Source organism: Antechinus flavipes, chromosome 2 (assembly GCF_016432865.1).
Source record: "Antechinus flavipes isolate AdamAnt ecotype Samford, QLD, Australia chromosome 2, AdamAnt_v2, whole genome shotgun sequence".
NCBI classification, from domain to species: domain Eukaryota; kingdom Metazoa; phylum Chordata; class Mammalia; order Dasyuromorphia; family Dasyuridae; genus Antechinus; species Antechinus flavipes.
In genome coordinates, this window is record NC_067399.1 from 43,606,420 (window position 1) to 43,629,582 (window position 23,163).

The following is a 23,163-nucleotide window of genomic DNA, read 5'->3' on the forward strand; positions in this document are numbered from 1 at the left end:
CTGAGCTAAAGCCCCACATCACACTCTCCCTTTTGTATATCTTGTAGTGACTGTCCCATAGGCATCTCAAACCCAGCATGTTCAGAACAAAACTCATTGCTGTTCTACCCAAACTCTCTCTTTCAAATTTCCCTTTTAGTATTGAGGGTATCACCGCGCTCTCAGTCGTGCAGTTTTGGACTAGTTGTTAGTCTTGACTGTTATTTCCCACTCAGCCTGTTTCAGTCCATCAGCACATTTTTGTAGCATCTCTGGTATATGTTCACTTCAGCCAACTCACAGAGCTACTGCTCCACTTCAGGCAGGGCCCAACTCATCTCTCACCTGCACTATTGCAGTGGCCATTTGATTCATCTCTTTACCTCATCTCTTTTCCAGCCTTTGTCCACTTTTCAAAGTGATTTTCTGAAAGTGCGGGTCTGAATATGTCATCCCTTTATCAGTAAAGTCCCTTAGAGGGTGAAATAATAAAGTCCTTTTTTAAATTGGCATAATAAAGGCTAGTATTTCTAGAGCACTTTAAGACTTGAAAAGTACTTTACAATTATTATCCCATTTGATCCTCACAACAGTCCTGGGAAGTAAGTGCTTGTTATTGAGAAAACTGAGGCAAACAAATAGTTTGTGACTTGTCCTGAGTCACATAGCTTGTGATGTCAATTTGAATGAAATTCTAATGACTCCCTGTTCTCTGTGTTATGTTTGAATTACTCATTATGCTCCGAATAGTGCTAAGCCTCCTAGGTTTGGTTTTCTCTCCTTTGGCCATCAAGAACAGCTTACACTTGAACACCAAGGCCAGGGTAGATCAGATGGTTATGTTAGTTTTGTTTAGCCTTAGGAGTGAAACAGGACCCAACTGTGAAATGAAGAAGTCTTGAAACCAAAAGTCCTGAGCTTGGTGGTTGTAAGGTATTCCCAAAGCCAGGTTTGCACCCCAGTGGAAATCCCACTGAAAAGGCATTGAAGTGCTTCTTTTATTTATAGTTGGCCATGCCTTTGCTGGGTCCTGTCCTGTGATCCAGTCCTGACAATTCACATGGATGCCACTGGGAGCCTCAATTTCTTTATCTGTAAAAAAAAAAAAAAAAAAAAAAAAAAAGAGGGAGCTAGAGTAAAGGGAATGTGGCCACTGGGAGTCATCATGAGCTTGAATCACCGCACTGCCTCTGAATTTCTTCTTGAACAAAACACTTCCCCCTCTGGGCCTCTGTACCCTCCTCTGTTTTAGATGGCCCTTTGAAGTCCTGAGCCTGTAGAGTAGGTGCTTAATACATGTTTACTGATTGATTGATCTTTGATTCCTTTGTATTTCCTGGGCTTAGTGCACAGTAGAGTGGAATAAATGCTCACTGTGTTGAATAAAGAAATAGAAGTGCTCATTAACATGTACTCAGAAATATACATTCACAAAAATATGTTGCTATTCTTTCAAAACAGTTCTTTCTGTTTGCTCTGTTGTAGACAATTTCTTAAGAGTTGTGACTGATTTCATTGGGGAGAAAAACACATGAGGAATCAGTAGTTACCCAACACTCGACTACCTGGTTGCTAACCACTACAACTTTCCCACTGTAGATAAAAGGAGAAAAATTTGAGGAAAAAAGAGATTACTTTTGAAAACTACTTCAAGAAACCTTCTTAGAGGGGTTCATCAAAATGTCATTTTTTAAACTCCTTCTACTTCCCCTACTACTGATGTGGAACTTTACAAAATCTCCTTTCTTCCTGTTCACAAGGCGCCTCATATCCCGGATTACAGAATACTCTCATATAGCTTCAACAATGGGCTGGAAAATGAAAGATAGCACATGGCTAGCACATGGGATGCTTTAAATACCAATCTGGATTTCAGTCGTTGTTTTAAGAGCCAATAGGATGAATTACCTCTTTAGAGAGCAAGCATCAGATGGTCTTGTTGGGAAGTTCCTTTGACTATCTAGAGCACATATTTCTTCAACCCCATCTTCCTTCTCATATTAAATAGTCAAAGAAGTCATTGCTTTGTCAAAAGTAGAAGAAAAATACCTTAGTAATTTGAATCATGTTTCACATGGTATTTGGATTGAAGCATTGGCAAATGAAACTTTGCTTTTCAGCTTGGAATCTTATACCAGTTTTTCTTTGCTACTTTAATAGGAGACACTCACATATGGGAATTCTCCAAGTTAGGAGCAAGAAGTTAGTTGCTTCCGTTACCTTTTTCTAATTTGATCATGCAGGTTTTATAAAGACTTTGTTCTTTCAGGATGCTTAATTCTACCATGTGAATCATTTTCTTTTGAGTTAAATCAAGTTATTCTTATCCCTCTCCTTCCCTTTTCCCCGAGAAACCATGTGCCCTTAGCTACCTCCTCCATTCACTTGCATTAGTTAAGCCTTAAGTGTTGAAAATGTTTCAGTAAGTAGGTGTGATCTTTGCTTAGGAGTGGCAAAGCCTGGGCAAGGAGCCAGCCTGTTAATTTTCATCTTGCCAAATGGCAAATATCAGTCTGCAGTGGAAAAATGTGCTTAAACTGCCGGTTTCTGTAAAATAAATACAGTACATCAGAAGGTTTTCATTAGACAGTTAATAAGATGAGTCTTTGGCTTTCTGGTGATTTTATTTTGATTCAGAGGACTGGCCTACATTAACAGGCAAAGTGTTTGAGATAAACATGTTTTGTGTACAATGCAGGAAGTAACTAATTACTTGGTGAATGTAAATTCCATTTCCTGGTGATCTAAATATTGTATTCAACCTGATCCAGTGATAATGTTCACACATTTTTTCTATTCTTGCCATTGACTGTCTAGACAATAAAGTGAGCAGCAGGTGGCTTCTGAAGTCCAGAAATAAACTATTGACTTAATATAGACTTAGTCTTAAAGAACTTAGCATATGTTTTTTTCTCTCTGTATCCTTCACTCTTTACTTCCTTCCCAGTCATGCAAGTTTCATTTATAGTTTGGACTCGACTACATTAGAAAATAATTTTGGACCTGCAAAACTTGTGGGACTATAGCAAAAATAAATCAAACCCAAATTTTGTTTCATTTAGGAAAGTCCATTAGAGGTGAAGTTATAAACAATGAACCTTGTAAGTTTTGGACTTTTGGCAAGATTAAATACTGCATATTTCCTAGGGTTAAGTTGTAGTGGTTAGTATTGGGACATTCTATAAATCCCATGGGTGAAGGGGTTCATGAACTTCTTTCTTGGAATTATAATTATCCTCTTTGCCCTTTTTAAGGAAGATGATTTCTTTCCATATTCCCTTGGGAAGTAGAAAGAAGGCTGGGAAATTGTGCTCACCACTGGCAATAATGATCATGCTTTGGCAACACCCAGGAACAGAACCTGAAAAATCTCTTCTTTGTATGTTCTCCTGACAGCATGTGGGGAGATGTGATATCTAGGGAAATGAGGTAGAAATGGGGAGCAGCATGCTAGAAATACTTGACAACACAATCATCAGCTAGATATTTCTAGCTGCAATGATGTTTCCTGGTCCAGTTTAAAAAGAAAGTTTCTTATCTAGCTTGTAGATAATTCTAGATAAATAAGCAGACATTGGCCATTAGAATTCCATATACTCTCTATCCTCCTCCTAATTGAGGAACAAGTAAATGACTTACAGACCAAAAAGACAAGGCCTTGGCATCTATACCTTGTTAGATTTGCCCTAAAAAAAATCTCGTTCAGGAAAATCAGCTCAGTGTATAATAACATAAGGTCACTGTGCTTCTATTCTCCTCTCCCTTAAATAGCTGGAGACCTTAAGCCATCCTAGAATTCTTGACCTTCTCAATGATGTGACTTCCCAAGGAAGCCGAAGAAAGAAGCTAGTATTTGAAATTAGCCACAAACACCCTCCCCATCTTCACTACTTAATACCTGGGTATTTTCTGGCAAGTCTTATTTCTGAGAGCCTCAGTTTCCCCTTCAGTAAAATGAGGTGTGGGACTGGATGATTTGATGTATCTTTAGCCCTAAATCTTTGAGCCTATAGCCATATCAAAGTGAGGTTTGATCAGAGGAATAGCATATAGACCTGTTCTGTTGAAGGGGTGTGTGTGTGTGTGTGTGTGTGTGTGTGTGTGTGTGTGTGTGTGTGTATAGATGGTCTACTTTTCAGAGCATAAAGTTGGGGAAAGACATTAGAGACAGCAAACAGATTTGTTCAATGAAAGATTAGAATCCAAATAATCTCACAGGTTGGAATAATGAACCAAATTTAATAAGATGAAATTCAATATAGATGGTTGTCAAATTCTGCACTTGGATTTTTAAAGATCTACTGTCAAAGTACACAGTGGTAGAGGTATAGCTAGACAAATGAAAAAGACCTGGGCCTTTAATAGAATGCAAGCTCAGCATGAGTCACTGGCACTAGCTAGCAGGCTGCTTTAGTCTTCAGTTGGCTGCATTTATAGTAGCACGGTGTCCAGAATTATAAAGGAGATTATCATCCCACAGTATTTTGTTCTTGTTAGAACACACCTGGAGTGTTGTTTTAAGTTGTGGGCACTGTATCTTTTTTTTTTTAAATATTTTATAATTACATGACAAAATTTTAACATTTAATTTTTTTTTTAACATTTTGAATTCTGAATTTTCTCTTTCCCTCATCTTCCCCCTTCCTGAGACATTAGGCAGTTTGATATAGGTTACATATGTGCAATCAAGGAAAACATTTTAGTCGTGTTGTAAAAGAAGACACAGATCTAAAAGAAATATAAGAAAAAATAGTATGCTTTGATCTGTAGTCTCAGATTACATCAATTCTTTCTCTGGAGGGTAGATAGCATTTTTCATCATGAATCCATTGGAATTGTCTTGGATCATTATATTTCTGAGAAGAACTAAGTTATTCACATTTGATCATCATACAATACTGATGAGTTCTGCTCACTTCACCTTACAAAAAAAAAGTTCATATAATTCTTTCCAACTTTATCCAAAATCTTCTTGTTCATCCTTACTTAGAGTTAGTAATATTTCAACAATCATAAACTGCAACTTGTTCAGACATTCTCTAGTTGATGCTCATTCACTTAATTTCTAATTCTTTGCCACAACAAAAAGAATGAATATTTTTGTACAAATAGCTCCTTTCAACTGAAAAATGAGTGGATGCCCATTAGTTGGAGCATGGCTGAAAAAGTTATGTGATGTGAATATAATGGAATTTTTCTCCCTCTCCCCTCTCTAAGAGAGCATGTAGGTTAAACAAGTTCAATTCTTCTAAACATATGGAAATACTGGACACATTTAACCTATATCAGATTGCTTGCTGTCTTGGGGGGGAGGAGAGGTGGAAAAAATCTGGAACACAAGGTTTTGTGAAGGTGAACATTGAAAATTATCTTTGTATGTATTTGGAAAAATGAAATAGCATTTTAAAATAATAGCTAACATTTAAAAAAGAAGAAGAAGAAGAAATGATAAGCAGGCTGATTTCAGAAAAGCCTGGAAAGACTTACATAAAGTGATGCTAAATGAAGTGAGCAGAACCAAGAGAACATTGTACACAGCAGCAACAAGATTATGTGATGATTAACTATGTTAACTTGGCTCTTTTCAATGATGAGAGGATTCAAGGTAATTCCAATAGATTTGAAGTGGAAAATGCTATGCATATCCAGAGAGAGAAAACTATGGAGAGATGAAAGCATAGTATTTTCACCTTTTTTTCTATTGCTGTTTGTTGGCTTGCTTTTTTTTTCTTCTGGTTTTGATCTGCTTTTTCTTGTACAACCTGACAGATATGGGAATTTTTTTTCAAAGAATCGCACATATTTAACATCTATCATATTGCTTGCTATCTTGGGGAGGAGAGAGTTATAAGGGAGGGAGGGAAAAAATTTGGAACACTAAGTTTTACAAAAATGAATGTTGAAAAGTAGCTGTGCATATATTTGGAAAAATAAAGTACTTAAATTCAAAACAGGGATAGCCAGGTGGCATGGTGGATAGAGCACCAGCCCTGAAGTCAGAAGGACCTGAGTTCACATGTGCTCTCAGACACTTAATACTTCCCTTGAGCAAGTCACTTAACCCCGATTGCCTCAGTAAAAAAACCAAACAAAAACCAAACAATAATAGTGCCTTTCCTTTTTTTTTTTTTTTTTTTTTGATCTCTTTGGGATAGAAATTTAGTAATGGCAATCCTTGATCAAAGAGCATGCACAGTTTTATAGTTCTTGGGGCCTGGTTTCAAATTGTCCTTCATGATGGTTAGATCTGTTCACAACTTCACCCCCAGGGGCGCTGCTTAAGAAGGCCATAGACAAGTGGAAGCAAATCCTGGAGAGGATGGGAAAGGTGTTAAGGAGACTGGAAATCTTAATGACTGAAGGAGATGGGAGTAGAAGCAGACTTCAAACTGAGTGCAGACAGAAACTTCATAACATAAATTCATAACATGAATTATCCAAAAGGGGAGTATGTTGCCTCAGTAATGAGGTTCTCATCATTGGAGATCTTCACATAGAGAAAGGGGAAGGAAACAAGCATTTATAGAGTGTGTGTTGTGGGCCAGGTACTGTGCTAAAGCACTTTACAAATATCTGGTTTGATCCTCATGACAACTCTGCCAAATTTGTTGCCTCTATTTTTCAGTTGAAGAAACTGAGGCAATGGGGCAGTCAGATGGTGCAGTGGATAGAATACTAGCCCTGAAATTGAGAGGACTTAAGTTCAAATTCTACTTCAGTGACTTTAAAACTTACTAGCTGTGTGCCCCGGGCAAATCATTTAATCCCAATTGCCTCACCCCAAAATGAATTAATTAAAAATTTTTAAAATGAAGAAACTGAAAAGTTAAGTAACTTTCCCAGGGTCACATAGCTAGGGAGTGTTTGAAGCCAGATTTGAACTCATGAATCTGACTCTAGATCTAACACTCAATCTACTGTGTTATCTAACTGAATCTAACAGTATTTACTTTAAGGTTTATGAGGCACTTTACACATTTCATTTCATCTTCCCAACTGCCCTGAAAGGTTGGTGCTATTATTATCTCTATTTCTACAGATAAGGAAGCTGATGCAGCCAGCAGTTAAGTGACTTATCCGGGACTATATTGTTGGCAAGTTATCTAGGCTGGGTTTGATTTTTAAATCTTCCTGACTTCAGGCTTGGCACTTTACCCAGCCACCTAGGGGTTAATTCTGAGAGCATTTATCAGAGATATTTTAAAAGAAATTCCTGCCCAGATATAACTTGGACTTGGTGACTAGAGGTCCCTTCTACCTCTTAGATTTCCACTTTCATCTCCTAGCTTCCTCCACCCCCCTCCACCCATCCAAAAAAAAAATACTTTAATTACTCTTGTGGGTCTCTCTGTGGACAAATACCAGGTTTAGGTGCAAGGAGAGAGGAAGCATAGATCTATTACTCATTAATAGTCAAATATTAATAGGTTATGACTGTTGCTTCTAGGAAATACATTTGTTTTTTACTTAGTTGGTTCCCCGACAATTATAAATGCTTTAGGAAATGGGATGTATACAGTCAGTCAGTAGACATTTATTTATACACTGTGCATTTCATCATACATATCTTGTATACCTGACAATTCTTCCTTTGGAGAACCTAACAACCATTTGTGTGTAGGTAGACCTAGTGTAATTTTTTCTTTCTGAGTTTACATGAGTTCTGTAAAGCAAATGCTTATATACATGCAAAAAAGTCATTTTGGAGTCTGACAGACACATGTGATCTCAACTTGTATATTTCAATAAACATTAAGCCCTCTGTGGAATGCTCTGCTAAGTCCTGGGAGGATATAAACAGCAAGGCTTGATCCCTGCCCTCATCAGAGCTTCAGCTATTTAAAGAAAGAGCTAAGGAACAGGGGAAATGTTTAGGGACTGAAAGACAAGTAGAAAACATATCATTATTAAAAAAGATGGTAGAGAATCTGGGAATCTACTAGGTGACCTCCCACTGGGGGTGAGTGGTAAAAATGGTGATAATACTGTTACTTTCCTTTTTATTTTAAAAAAAGCTCCCTTATGTAGATCTTATTTAGCTTCCACATTTTCAGATAACAAAACTGAGGTCCAAAAACTGGATGAAAGTGGTTTTTCTGTAGGAGGCATTGAGACTAAAATTAAGATCTATTTTTCTTTTAAAGTCCATGAATTTATGCTTGGTTTAACTGAAATGAATTCAAAAGTCATGCCTCATTTCCCCACAAATCTTGTTCCATGACCCAATTAAACATAATTGGGTTCTGAAATTTTAAGTGAAGCTACAGGCTAATTTAGTGGGTCCCATCTCTGTCTCACTCCTCCCTGCTGCAGGTAGCGCCTCCTGACTAGTTGGCAAGCTAGAGATGCCTCCTCCAGCTCCACGGGGGCCCATCCTTGCTCAACATTTGGTGGTGTCTGAATGCCTGCCAGTCAGGAGACAGAGGCTCCCCTCCACACCCTCTGGGATCCAGCTGCACTGGCTTCCTCTCTGCTCCTCAAATAATGATACTCCATCTGCTGTCCCCATGCCTTTGTACTAGCCAACTATTCCTGTACCTGAGATGCTCTTGCTCTTCACCTTCACATCTTAGCTTCCCTTGTTAACTTTGAGTCTCAGCCTCCACAAGCTGCTGGTACCCTCCCCTCTGAACTGACCTCCCTTCTGATTATAGCCCCTCTAGACCTAATTATTGACGTATTGTCTCCATTAGAGAGCAGCTAATGATGCAGTGGATAGAACCCTGGGTCTGGAGTCGGGAAAATCTCAGATAATTTGCTAATCATTGGACACTAGGCAAATCACTTCACCCTGTTTGTCTCAGTTTCTTCATCTGTAAAATGAGTTGGTGAAGGAACTATCAAATCCCTCTAGTATCTTTGCCAAGAAAACCCCAAATGGAGTCACAGAGAATCATCTCAACTGAATATCAACAACAAACTTCCCCATTAGAATATGAGGTCTTTGAAGGCATTGACTTGACTTTCTTCCCGTCATTGAGTTTCTCTAATGGAGAGAGTGATGGACCTAGAAACACAGGAAAACTTAAGATAGTCACAAGCAGTATGGTACTTGACAAGTTACTTGTCCTCTGAATCTCAGGTTCCTCATCTGTAAAATGGGAAGAATACTACTCTACTACCTACTCTACCTATGAGATTGTTTTGAGGCTTAAATGAGGTAACATATAACATGCTTTATAAAGGGTAGAATTATCTAGAAGTATTGTTTGTTATCCATGGTAGTAATAGTAACAGTAGCAGTAGTAGTAAAAGTAGTAAGTGTTGTTAACAGGAGGAAGAAGAGAAGCAACAGTAATAGTAGTAGCACTAGCAATGGTAGCAGCAACAGTAATGTTAATAGTAATAGTGTCATTAATAGTAATTGACTCATAATAAGGGCTTCTTGATAAATGCATTTTGTTTGATTGATATTTGTGGAGTGTCCTGTCCAGTTCCATTTGAGAAATTTTCAACACTTCAGTCAGATCAAAAGGTGGAGATAAATCCTAGGTGATAACAGTGTTCACAAATTGCATTTCAACAATGAGACACTTGAATACACAGGAGCTCAGATGTGGCCTACAACTCTAAAGCTTTCAGTGATTGCCTTACTATCATTAATTCTCATAGAGCCCTTGTCTGAATCAGAATTCTGAACACATTTCAGGGTTGCTTTGTCCTCATTTTGGCATCATAGTACCTCAGTGCAACTTCTTCAGAAGTCTTATTTTGCTTTTGGCTGTGATCTCTGTTTTCACTTCAGTAAAATATTAATGAAAAGCCAACTGTGGAAAAGGTGAATGGATAGTCAGTGGGGAAAAAGAAAAAAGAAAAACACATTAATCCCTCATGCAAGGCCTTCTGACTGTTTCAAATCGGAATGGGTAAGCAACCATTGAAAATACAGGGGGAGAATTAGGAAATCTCATTCTGTCGGTGACTAAAAGATTCTGCCAGAGTGCACAAGCATCACGTGTGGACCCTTTGAAGAGTGGCATGCTGGTGTAGCCAAAAAAGTTCATCATGCATGGGGTTGGCCATGGAGTGACTGGCCTTAGCTGAAGTAGAAAACATTTGTGGCCTAAGGAAATGGAGACGTGGGGGGAGAAAAATGAGGGCCCTGGAAATATTGAAGGGGAAGTAAGGAATTATGAGAGACTTTTAAAAAGAAGATTGAGGGAAGTTCTGGCCTCTACTGTTTAGGTGTAAGTTAATTCTGTAGTGGTTTCTGGCCTCCCTCTCCCTGATAGAGTTTTATCTTAAATTTGGAATATGATCATTTATTACTGTCAGAGTTGTGCCTTTTTTCTAGCATCTGCTTAGGGGACCAGTAAATACCTTATTGGCCATTTCCAGATCTCTTTGGGGACGATATACACATCACCAACCCAAAGGAGCACATGGGATGCTTGTAGATTGTGGATTCACAGGTTGGAAAAAGGCAGACTTGCTGATTCTGTCCTTGACCAAGAGGATTCTGGAACTGTGACTGACCCACACCAGAGCACTGAATGAACTATGCAGTGTTATGGGGGAGGAAATGGGGATCCACAGCAACTGCTAGAAACAGTGCCCTAGATTATACACAGAATTATAATGAAGAGCAGTCAGTCTTGTGCTTCCCCCTTTGAACTTCCAGCTGTAATAAATCCATTTAATGAAATCCATTAATCAAGTCCTATTTATTTATCTTCAAACACCATAAGGATATGACAGGAAAAGAATTCTTTTTGGCTCATGGCCAAGAATTAAATGAAGAGAATGATATGACGTCTAGTTCCTCTCCTGAAGAGGCTGGCCTAGAAGAGTGTCTAAGCCAGCCCCCAAAGCTTCTCAGTCCTTTATTGTCTCTTATGCACTTGCAAAAAAAATCTCATCCAATCCTCTCCCATCATCCCCCTCCTCCTTTTTTCTGTCCTTTCCCCCTGCTTGCTTCTCTTCTGACTGTTCATCCCTTCAGGTGATCCCAGAGACAGGCAGAACTAGGGCAGCTGTTAAAATAGCACATCAGCATGAAGGAGGGAGGGTGGAAAATGGAGCAATGTGCAGTAACCACAAGATTTGAAGAAATCAGGTCTTAAAGGAGAAGCTTCATTTTGGGACGGAGAAGTTGATGTTGACACAAACTGTCACATTTATGCAAATGAAATGGGCAAAGCATGAACTAGAAGTCAGATTAGTAATTCCATTGAGATCTTAGGTTAGTGTTCCCTGTTAATAACTCAGTTTCCCTTTCTATCAGATGGGAGGGAGCATTTGGTCCATTTTCTGCCTCACTTCTGGAAAGTACATTGAAATGATAAAGTAAACATGCTCAACAAATATGAGGTAGCTTGCTGAATATGTGATGTTGCTGTCATCATTGCTGCTTCAATCTTTGAAGGAAAAGGATCTTCAAGATATGGGAGTCCTAGATCTAAGTTCCTTGAGGTAGGAAACCAGCACAGGACTCTTAAGTACTCCAAGCAGGGAAAACTTCCTCAATTGAGAAGGAAGAAATGTGCATGCTAAAGGATAGGAGCCAGCTGAGCCCTTACAAATCTAATCTGATCACAAGAAGAAAAAAAAGAAACTTGATTTTTACTTTGGACAAAGCCCTATGTTATCCTCTTTTAAGAAACAACCCATCCTTGATAGAGAAAAACTGGAAAAGAACTGGGATTAGCAGAATTCATTTCATTTCAAGAAATTTATTGAATATGCAATTCAGTCTATTAGATGGAGATAAAGGATAAGTTAGATGAAGCAGAATAATTGAACTTTCCTGGCCAGTTCTTTGAAAGTATCATGACTTCAGCCTTCTAGCTTGAGCACCATTCTTCTGATTACCCCTACTGTTCCTGAAAGCAAAAGAACAGAAATTCCTCGATTCCTATTGTTAGTTCCCAACTTTGTCCTAACTGGTAGTTTTTTGGACTTAATAGACTTGGGGCTAGCAGTCATGTGCTAGGAAGTATTTTTCTTTACATAGTTTATTGATATTTCTTGAGGTAATTACTGCCATTCAGAAGTGGAGTTGAGGTGAGACTGGAACAATGGCAGTAGGAAGGATTTAAGTATCCCACAGTGACTTATTTGCTATTTTCCTTATTAAGTCACAAGGAAGGCACTCACCATTTTCAAAGAGACAGGTGGGTCTGTGGTCAGAAATTTTTAGGAAATGCTTTGAAATTTAGTTTATGGTGTTCTATCTTTAAACAACATTAAGTTTCTTAAAATTAAAAGTTAACAAAGAATATGTAGTAAGTGTATAAATAAGCCTTTCATTTCATTGGAGCTTGCAAAGTTTTTCCTGGTTGCTTAACATTCAGATAGCTAATATAGATTGCATCTTTTCCTGTCCCTTAGAGATGTTTAGCTTAAATGTAATTGAAAACTTCTAATTAATTAATTAATTAATTTTGTTTTGTTTTGTTTTGCTTTTTTAGCATGTGTTGCTTTATGAATCATGTTGGGAGAGAAAAATCAGGGCAAAGGGGAAAAACCATGGGAAAGTTAAAAAAAAAAAAAAACAGGAAAAAAAAAGTGAACATAGCATGTGTTGATTTACATTCAGTCTCCTTCGTTCTTTTTCTGGATGCAGATGGCATTTTCTGTCCAAAGTCTAGTAGGATTGCTTTGAATCACTGAACCACTGAGAAGAACCAAGTCTTTCATAGTTTATCGTCATACATTTTTGCTGTTATTGTGTACAGTGTATTCCTGGTTCAATATAAGTGAATTTTAAAATTAAAAATTGAGCAATGGGATTTGTTCCCATACCAGTAGAATGTAAGCCATAAGAAGGCATTTTTGTCTTTCTATCCATAGTGTTCCAGCACAGTGACTTATAACATGTTCCTAAATGCTCATTGAATTGAATCCCAGTCACCAAATAAACTTTCAATAAAGCCCACATGAAAATATTTTTTTTCTCTTGGATATAAAATATCCTTCTTGCTTTTGCCCTTTAGCTTTTTATTAGAATATGACTTGCAAATTAAACTTATAAAACTAACGATATAGTTCCATTTGGAGTGGAAATCTGAGATTTTTTACCTTTCTTTGTATACCAACAGAATTTCCAAAAAAGCTAAAATACCTGCTTGGTGCATAGTAGAAATTGCCCAGGCTCCAGGTTCTATAGAAGAGAATGAAGGACAAGCTAGGTCAGAAGTAGTACTAAAAAAAATAAGTATTAATAATACTTTGCATTCATATAGCATTTTGTATTTTACAAGGTACTTTCACAAACATTCTCATTTTGTCACCTACTTATCTAACTTTATCCTTCTTTACTCTTCTGGAGGAACTTTCAAAGCAAGATAGGGGGGAGGAGAGAAGGTAAGAAAATGACAAAGATATGCCTCTTTAAAAAGTGGTATTTGAACTGACTCTTGAATAGGGAATCTGAGAATAAAAGGTGAAGAGGAGAGGATTCTAAATCTGATGGATATCCAAGACAAACTAATGCATGGAGATGGGAGCTGAAGTAGTATTATATATATAAGAAAGGTTACTGCAACTGGATCCTAAAAAGAGCCAAGTGTATAAGAAAACTAAAAAAGTGAGAAAATTTTGGATTGGAAAGATATAAAATGCCAGAAGAATTTTTTTATATTTGATCTTGAAGGTAGCAGGGAGCCAGTGCAACTTAGTGAATAGGAGAATGGCATGGACAGACTAAGAGTCTTAAGAAAACCACTTTGACCGCTGGATGGAATCGATGAGGCTACTTCAGGGACCATTGCAGTAATCTAAGAGATGGTAAAGACTGGAGCTAGTGCTGATTCTGGGAATGGAGAGAAGGTTATCTGTATAAGAAATGAATTGACAAGGATTTGTTAGGGACTTGCCTGTGTGGGCTGAATGAAGGAAAGAAGATCAGAGAAGTTGGAAAGAGGGGAAGGTGACTTGGTGAATTGGAAGTCCCCATAATCATTTCAAATTTCCAGGGACTTCCAAGAATTATTATTATTATTATTATTATTATTATTGGTGAAGCATTTGGGATTAAATGACTTCTCCAGGTCACCCAGGTCACCCAGCTAGTAAATGTCAAGTGTCTGAAGCTAGATTTGAAGTCAGGTCCTCCTGACTCCAGGGCCAGTGCTCTGACCGTAGCTGCCCCAAGAATTAAATTTCTGCAGCCTAATCAAACATTGTTTGAAACTCTAAAAGAAGTAAGAGAATTAATCCTTCAATGTTGATTATGAGTGCTGAATCTAATTAATGTTACTATTTGTAAAGGCAAGCCTTCTTTGTGCAGATCTAAGGGTAATGGGCATAGATTACAATAACAAGATGCCTTGTCAGATAGGAAGATCTTGATCACCGTGAACTCTAAATCCAGAACTTGATTCCTTGAGTTTGGCAGTTGACAAAGACATAGACATCTTGAGTCTGTACAACCAAAGAGCCATATTATCTTGTCCCTGAGGTAGGAGAAAGGGGCTCTTTGAATATGAGATAGGAGTGCTAACTGATTATTTCTGCTTAGAGCTAAGTGCTTCATTCTTTTCTTTCTTCTCTGAGCTTAAGTGAAGTTGAGGGGTATCTGCCAGCTATAATTCAAGAGCTCCTCTTCATTCCTGCTTCCTTTTTTCTCTCCCTCCTCATCCCCAATTTAAAAAAAGAACAAACCCAACAATTCAAATCAAAGCAGACATTTTGATGTTACCTATAAAGCATTAGCAGAAGAGCAGAGGCAAGGGAAAAGTTTGGTGGGATGGGCTTTAGTCGGATGTTGAGACCAAGAATGAAAGTATTGAATGAATGAACAAATTTAATTTCTTGCTGTGATGATAGTTAATTGAATATGTACCATGGTTAGTGTATTCATCTTTGACTTAGAGAAATACATCTCATTATGTTTTCTTCTCTCTTTCAGGTTTCAAGTGCCCCATTTGCTCTAAGTCTGTGGCTTCTGATGAGATGGAAATGCACTTTATAATGTGTTTGAGCAAACCACGCCTCTCCTACAATGGTAAGAAAGGGCTTAATTTCTCTCCAAGGCTCTTCAGGCTTCAGTCCATGAACACAAAACAGCAGATTCCATAGGGAACACTAGGAGAGCTGTTCAGGTGTTCTCTGGATCAGGGTGTTCCCAAGCTTGAGTTGTTTTCTAAAGCATTTCTGCTATTGGAGAAGTTCTTCTGGCAGAAGTATTTGTATAAAACCAAGAAAGCTTTACAGAGTCAGTGAGCTAACAAATTCTCCAGACTGATTCGGTTCCAGAAAGCCTAACTGTGAAATAGGGGAATTTGGGGCGGGGGGGAGAAGGAGGTGTCCAGAAGAGTTGAAGGGAAGAGTTGGAATCTGAGGCATGTGGTTTAGGCTGTGCTGGAAAAAAGAGAGAGATCAGCAGACTGAGTTTTCAGATTTGGGATTACTCAGTCTCCAGCTGTTTATGCAGGATGCCCTTCCTCTCTTAAGATCTTTTTTGCATGAAAGCTTCAATTAAATATCCTTCAATTTACACCTCTTGTGTCAACTGGATGGGATCAAAGCAAAACTTGAACTCCCTAGAAATGTTGTACTTTCTAATAATGACACTGTATCACAACCTTGGAGCACCACATGGATGGCAACAACCAACACATTGTACTTCCAAGTCCCTAAGAGAAAAACCCCAGGTTACTAGAGAATCATACTTACTCTTCTTGGGTTTTTTCTTGAGAAGGGACTCTTCAGCCTTGGCTGTGTTGCCTTAATTGGTCTAGTGAGGTGATGCTTGGTGTATGTTGTGCCTTCCACCTGGACCATCTTATAGATCTTTGGCAACTTCTGAAGGAAGAACAGGATCCTTGAATGAGGTGATTTAGGGAGAGATTGTTGGGTTTGGTTTACTTTACTTTAGCTTGAATATTCCTTAGTTTTATTTCCCTTTGATAAGCAGTTTGGGACCCTCCTGGGAGGGGCTTGATTATTTGAACAAACTTCCCTAAGGTTGCCCCTACTTTCAAAGTCACTGATTACTTCTGCATCCTGTTTTAGTGAATATATTATATTCACAAAGAAATTATTACATCTTCTAAAATAGGGATGGAGAAGTGATCCTTAATTGAATATATATGCTCTTAGATTTATGTGATACATTCTGGTTCTGGAATTTAAGTTCACTTGCGTATATCAACATGTATAGGCCTTACCAGTGAATGTTGAATCCATCTTCCAGTATTAGCCTGATTAGGGCTAAATTGCCTGTGCATTTATTATTATAATTATATTATATTATTATATAATATACATATCATATATAGCATAATATATAATACATATTATATATTATATTAGTATGTTGACATGGATGCATCACATTTTTTCTGTTAATGTGAAAATGGAGTGGATACTCCATTGTTGATGTCAGTGCTTTCTGCTTCACCCCTTTCTTTACTACTTTTTAACATAGTGAGATTTGGTTCTCCAATTGATAATTGGTCAAACAATATAAACAGGTAATTTTCAAAGGAAAAATCAAAGTTATCTTAATGCTTCAAAGCACTAATAAAAGGAAAATGTAAATTAAAATAGTTCTGAGTTGTCATACTCTCACACCCATCAGTTTGAAAGAGATGACCAAAAAAAGAAAGAACCCAATAAACAGAAAGGCTGCTAGAAAATAAGCCCATGAATGCCTTCTTGATGGAATTGTAAACTTGGTCAGCTATTCTGGAAAGTAGTTTGGAACTGTGCCCAAAAAGTCACTAAATTGGGCAAACCTGTGGCCCACTGATACTATACTAAATCTGCCTGTTCCCCTGAGAGAGCAAAGAAAGTGGAAAAGTACCCAAATGTTTCAAAAATATTTATGCCCATTTTTTCTGTTGCATTGAAGAACCAGAAACTAAGGTGCCCATCATTTGGGGAACAATTGAACAAGTGATAGTAGATGAATGTGATGGAATCCTGTTTTGCTGTAAGGAAGGGGATGGCTTCAGAAAAACCTGAGAAGAATTACATGAACTGATATAGAGTAAAGTGGATAGAACCCAGAAAACATAGGTTCTTTACAATAGGATTGTAAAGACAAATAACTATGATGATTCTTTTTAGTTCAGTATCCAGCCATGTTTCCAGAGGACTCTACCTTCTCACAGAGAAATGATGGGTTTAAGATACAGAATGAAATATGTATTTTTGGACATAGCCAATGTGGGATTTTCTTGATTGCATATTTGTTACAATAATTTTGTGTTTCAAGGGGGTAGAGGGGAGGAAGAACAGAAAGAAAATTGGCTTATTACTTAAATCCCTTCTAAATTTGCCCCAAGAGAAGCAAGTAGGAGCATTGGTTCAGTTTCTGCTTCTGAAAGTAGAGATCTGTGTTCATATTTCTCTGGTTTCATCTGCTGACCACATCTAGATGTTAGAGGGTTTATTAATAAGTAGGCAGAGCTGTCACCTATGTCCTAAAAGCCTATAGATGACTTATGAGCAAGATTAGAGCCCAATTCTGGCCTTGCTGATTATTTTCTTTCACATCCTAAGTAGAATGCTTAGAATTCTATCTAAGAATGCTATTTAGCATTCTTCTCTCCTGGGGATTCTTTCTGTCTTTCCTGAGAACAACTGCCGGCCATGTTGTTGATCTATTGCCACATGTGCCCTGTGTTACCCTTTTGACTTGTCTGTTCACATTCTCCTGTATCTTCTCAAGCTCAGTTCTGCCGTGTTAGTTACATGGGAACCAGGGCGAGGGGTAGACAACAGAACAGATTTCTTTTTTGAGTAAAAGCATGTCACAACATACTTTCTAATCTCCATTCTCAAATACATATAATAATATCTTTTAAAATACATAAACAAGTCTTATGAAGATTTTTTTGTCATCTGGTTGTCGCAGGGAGCTCTCTGTCAATCATTATCTCTAGTGGTTTAGCACAGAGACAGCACAGGATAATCAAAAGGTCTGGTTTCTAGTTCTGGCCTTAATACTTGTGAATCATATGGTCTTCAATAAGTCATTTTAATCACTCTGAGCCTGTTTTCATTTTCTCTGAAATTGGTTGCATTACTCCCTGCCCTTTCTACTTGGGTGAGATGATGAAGACCTTACTTGATCACAGTATTAAAATATCATAATTTACAAAGCTCTATACATATGGAAAGGAGCCACCCAAGCCCCAAAATCAAAGCGTCATCCTCCTCTTTACTCTCCTTCACCCTCCATTTCCAGCTAATTGTTAAGTCTTGTTGATTCTACCTGCACAACACATAGCCATCTCCCTACTTCAGCTCTTCTCATCAAGAGATGTTTCTCCTCATTGGCCTTCCTATCTCCATGCTCTTCTCTTCAATCCATCCCATATGACAGTTAAATCGTTAGTCCTAAGACACAAAAGTGACTATGGCATTTCCTCATTCAAGAAGCTTCAATGACTCCTTATTATCTATACAATAAAAAGAAAAATTCATCTGTCGCTAACCTATTTTTTTAAATTCTTGGTGATCTACAAACTTTTTTTCTTTTTTAAATAGTATTTTACTTTTTGCAATTACATGTCATAATAATTTTTAGTATTCATTTTTACAAAATGTTGAGTTCCAAATTTTTCTCCCTCTCTCCTCTCTTCTTAAATCGGTAAGCAATTTGATATAGGTTATATGTGTGCAATCATGTAAAACATTTTCAGATCAGTCACAGTTGTGAAAAAAGAAACAGACCAAAAGGAAAAAAAAAAAACTACATACAAAAAAAATCAAAAATAGTATGCTTTGATCTTCATTCAGAGTTCATTAATTCTTTCTCAAGAGGTAGAAGCATTTTCTATCATAAGTCCTTTGGAATTGTCTTGGATCATTGCATTACTGAAAAAGCTAAGTCATTCATAACTGTTCATCACAGAGTGTTACTATTACTGTGTACAGTGGTCTCCTGGTTCTACTCATTTCACTTTGCATCAAGTCATAAAAACCTTTCCAGGTTTTTTCTGACAATCTCCTGCTCCTTGTTTCTTATTGCTTAGTAGTATTGAATTGAATTACATTCTCCAAATGATGAGCAGCATCTCTTCAATTCCAAACTTTTTTGCCATCACAAAAAAAAAAAAAAAAAAAAAAAGATTTTTGTACATCATAGGTCCTTCCCCCCCCTTTTTTTTTTTACTGATCTATTTAGGAGAAAGACCTAGTAATGGTATTATTGACTAAATCAATAATACTCAAGGGTATACACAGTTTGATTGCCCTTTGGACCTAGTGCAATCTATCATTCCAGGCTGATTTCATAGGGAAATGAAAGAAGAGAGTCAGATATAAGGTGTGTGATCAGATTGGAGCACAGTCTCATACTGTGACTGGCTGTTGGAAGGATAGTTGGATGCAGCCATCTCTCTCTTTCCCCCTTTCCTCCCCTCTCCCCAATCTCGGCCACATTTTGGTGAGCACTGAGCCCTGCACCATATGACTTCTGATAGCCTTTAAGACTGTTCATGTCAGTTTATCATTTCTTTGAAAGGCTCAGTTGTTCCTGAATCCTTTTTAATTGTCTAACCCTTCCTCTGTCACCTAGACTGGGCTTACTTGTGAGCATCCTCCAATTTTAGGGTTCTAAGTTATTTATCAAACAGACGCAATCTAGGAAATAAAGTGGTTTGGCTTCAAAATAAGCCTGATTTTAGGGTAGACTAAAGACAAGCAGAGCCTGCACAGCACACTGCATTCAGTCTCTGCCTCTATCATGGATTGGCCAAATCACTTGACCTCTGCCTCAGATTCCTTAACTAGAAAATGCACTGTTAGAAAACGCACCATTAATGCAGTATATAAATGTTTCTATTGATATTATTGTTATTTTTTATTTATAGTTTAACTTCTTAAGGAGACAAGACTAACCTTAAATCTTCGTTTTTCTTTTACCACCGTTCTGGCCCTTGGCTGATGCCTCCCACACCCCTTTAAAATCTGCCACGGGGGCACTGCAGACATAGGTTCTAGGGCTAACATTAAGATTTAGGGCCTTAAGGATAAGGCCAGTAAATTCTAAGAGCTGTGGGTAGTATCTCTTAGGACATCATTGGGGGAAAAAAGGTTGGGCCATCATGGTCAATTGCAAGTTAGAAAAGAGGAAAGCTTTCTCCTGCAGGACCCGTACATAGTACCTAGCTCTTTCACAGATGAAGCTCAGTGGCACCGAGTGCATGGTTGACAGGAGGGATGGCTTATGTCATCCTGGCTATGTAAGAATTGGAAAGTTTCATTGTGGAGGAGAAAGTTGATGCTATGTTACCTTTTCCGTGCCCTAAGTCTCTGAAATCTCTTAAAGAAGGGCAAGAGAAGATTGAGGTTTGAGCCACAGCTGTGATTCTCTGACAAATTACTGATTCCTTGTGCCTCAAAAGTAAAATATTGACTTAAGTGCTCAATAAGGCCTCTTCGAGTTGTATACGATGAACTGCTCTTTACTGCCCTTTTCTTCCTTTTTAGTCCCCACTCTCTTCTTCTTATCACCACCAACCCAGCACTTAGTCATATTCCCTCTAAAGAGCCCCCCCTCCTTTTTTTTCTCCTGGTGCCCAGGTTTTCACCCCAACCCTTTATAAGCATCACTGTTTGTCACTGCCCAAGTCATTCTTCTGTCGTAGAGACAGAACCAACCCAGCTACACTGGGCCATTCACCTCCATTTGCATGGGTGATTATGTTTCAACTGAGCTCAGCTGACATTTATCACTTTTTTACTTGATTGTAGTAATTGTGTAAATTGTTATCCTGGATCTCTCTCTCTTTTTTTTAACTATAATATTTATTTTTAATATATTCTTTAGAGAACTCATATGATGATAATATGATGATAGCTAGGATATATGGTACTCTTTTTAAAAATTAAGCTTTTTATTTTCAAGACATATGCATGGATAATTTTTCAACATTGACCCTTGCAAAATCTTGTGTTCTAGATTTTTCTCCCTCCCCTAGATGATAAGTAATCCAATATATGTTAAGTTGGATCTCTTTTTTTCATCGGTTCATGTAACTCTTTTCATGTTTCTCTTGAGTTTTTCATATTCATTATTTTTTATATTGCAATTACTGCATTCATATGTGAACTTTTTTTTTTTAGCTTTTTCCTGATCAGTAGATAACTGCCTTGTTTCTGTCTTGTTTTGTTTTTGCTACCACAAAAAGTATTATCATGAATATTTTAGGAGATATGTGTGCCTTGTACATCTGGTAAATTGTTGTTACTGAGTTAAAGGACATGATCAGTAACAAGCTGATTGGAGGGAGAATTGAGCACTTATAGCTGGGGAGGAGACTTGAAGAAAAGGTGGTATCTTCTCTGAATCTTGAAAGACTCAGAGAAATCAACTGCATAACAATTAATTAATCCATTTTCATTCCCCTGATTCCCTTTTGATCCTAGGCATGCCATCTAATGGGACAGAGTAGGTTCATTCACCCAGCTGTAAAATGAAAGAATAATCTCTAACATTCTCGATCAATTTTCAGTTGTTAATTTGTTATATTGCACATAATCAGTCAACAAGCATTTATTAAGTATCTGCTACATGTTGGGTGTTGTACTACAGTGCTGGGGGGCACAAAGAAAGACAAAGAACTTCCCACCCCCAAAGAGTGGGAATCAAATGAGGCAGTGACAATGAGATACCTCCCAGATATGAGAAAGGCAAAGAGAGAGAGAATGGTCAGGGAAGCCAAGATGGGGAAGGGAGGGGGCAGGGCATCTCAGACATGGACACCACTCAGGATTGAGGCGAAGAGCCAGTAAATACTATCATGTTTTGGGAGTTACAAGTGTAGCTGGACTGACGAGGGTGGTAAAGTTTAAGGACAGAAAGAGGAAGGGGACTGTTCACGAAAGGCTTGAAGTATGAAACAGAGGAATTTATTTGTAATCTTAAAAGTAATAGGGAGCCACGGGACCTTACTAAGCAGAAAGACTGGCTTGGTTAGACTGATTTTAGGGGGAAATTGCCTTAGAAGCTGAGTGAAGGATGTGTATGGGTTGTGGGACAAGGAGACCACTTAATAAGTTATTACAATAGTTTAGTCAAGAAGGGAACTGGACCAGCATCAGGATTGTGTTGAGTGAAAGAAAAAGGGATGTACTTGAAATGTTGTGAAGGTAGAAACTGGGTGTGGATTTTTGGCATTTAATTTGACAATATCTGACATGGACAATATGTGGGGTAAGAGTGAAAAGTCAAGAATGACATTAAAGTCTTGAGCCTGCTTGACTGGGAGGCTAATGGATCTCTTGACAGTAATAGGAAGCTGGGTTTAGAGGCAGGATTTGGAAGGATAGTTGATGGGGGTTTTCTTTTAGTCATGTTGAGCTTGATGCTTATGGAACAGATCTAGTTCAAGATGCTTTAAGAGGCAGTTGGGGATGTGTGACTGAAGTCTAGAGGGAGATTAGGGATGGATATGTAGCACTCCATTGACATAACAATTTAGTTCATGGGGATAATAAGATCACCAGGTGAGATATTATAGAAAGAACCAAGGAGAGAAGGCCTTGGAGAAAGCCTCAGGGGACATGCACTTTTATCAAGAGGTGAGTGAAGAACCACCTAAGGAGACTGAGGATTGCTTAGACTGGGAGGACCAGGAAAAAAAATGTCCTTAAAAATTCTAAGGAGAGCATAGAGCAAGACAAAGCAATTAACTAAGAAATTAAGAAACATGAGAATTGGGAAACGAACTTTAGATTGGGCAAGTAAAAGGTCTTTAGACATTTTGAAGAGAGCAATTTCATTTAAATGATGAGGTCCAGAAACTAGACTGCAATTGAAAGGAGAAGAAGTGAAACCAATGAAAATAGATGGTTTTTTTCCAAGGAGTATAGCCATAAAAGGGAGAAAAGCTTACAGGGATAGTAAAGTGAGAGATTCTTAAGGATCAAACAGACTGGAGCATGCTTCATAAAGCAGAGTGTAGGAATCAGTAGTGGGGAGATATTGAAGATATTGAAAAGACACAGGCATAACAGTAAGGGCAGTTTTCTGAAGAAGTTGGGAGGAATAGAATCATGGTCTTAGAGCTTTTGGTAAACTATGAAAGACGGTCTGTAGCTGAAATAGAAGGTGGGTGGAGTAGGGTGGGAAGTTTGAAGAGAAATGAGAATATTTGGAGCAACTACCTTGAAAAGTGGGAGAGTGAATTGATTAGGGAGAAATAAAATGATATTGTCAGAGCCCATCTGAGAATAGATAACATAGCATTGTAGTGGTCATAATAAACATGACTTTGTGATTTT

The 23,163-nt window shown here is 37.9% G+C and overlaps 1 protein-coding gene and 1 long non-coding RNA gene across 5 annotated transcripts in view; one reads left to right on the top strand and one right to left on the bottom strand.

Annotated features, from left to right (window-relative positions):
* ZNRF1 (zinc and ring finger 1) overlaps nt 1-23,163 on the top strand; it is a 94,359-nt gene that overhangs the window by 47,164 nt on the left and 24,032 nt on the right. For all 4 annotated transcript variants that reach the window (XM_051974654.1, XM_051974652.1, XM_051974655.1 and 1 more), the window contains exon 2: nt 14,831-14,926. In XM_051974654.1, coding sequence (XP_051830614.1) covers nt 14,831-14,926 — 96 coding nt within the window. The remainder of the gene's footprint in view (nt 1-14,830; nt 14,927-23,163) is intronic.
* LOC127547685 (uncharacterized) lies at nt 11,636-16,138 on the bottom strand. The gene is made up of 3 exons (XR_007950250.1): nt 15,598-16,138; nt 13,043-13,081; nt 11,636-11,801 (listed from the first exon to the last, which is right to left on the bottom strand). It is a non-coding gene; the product is annotated as an uncharacterized LOC127547685 (long non-coding RNA).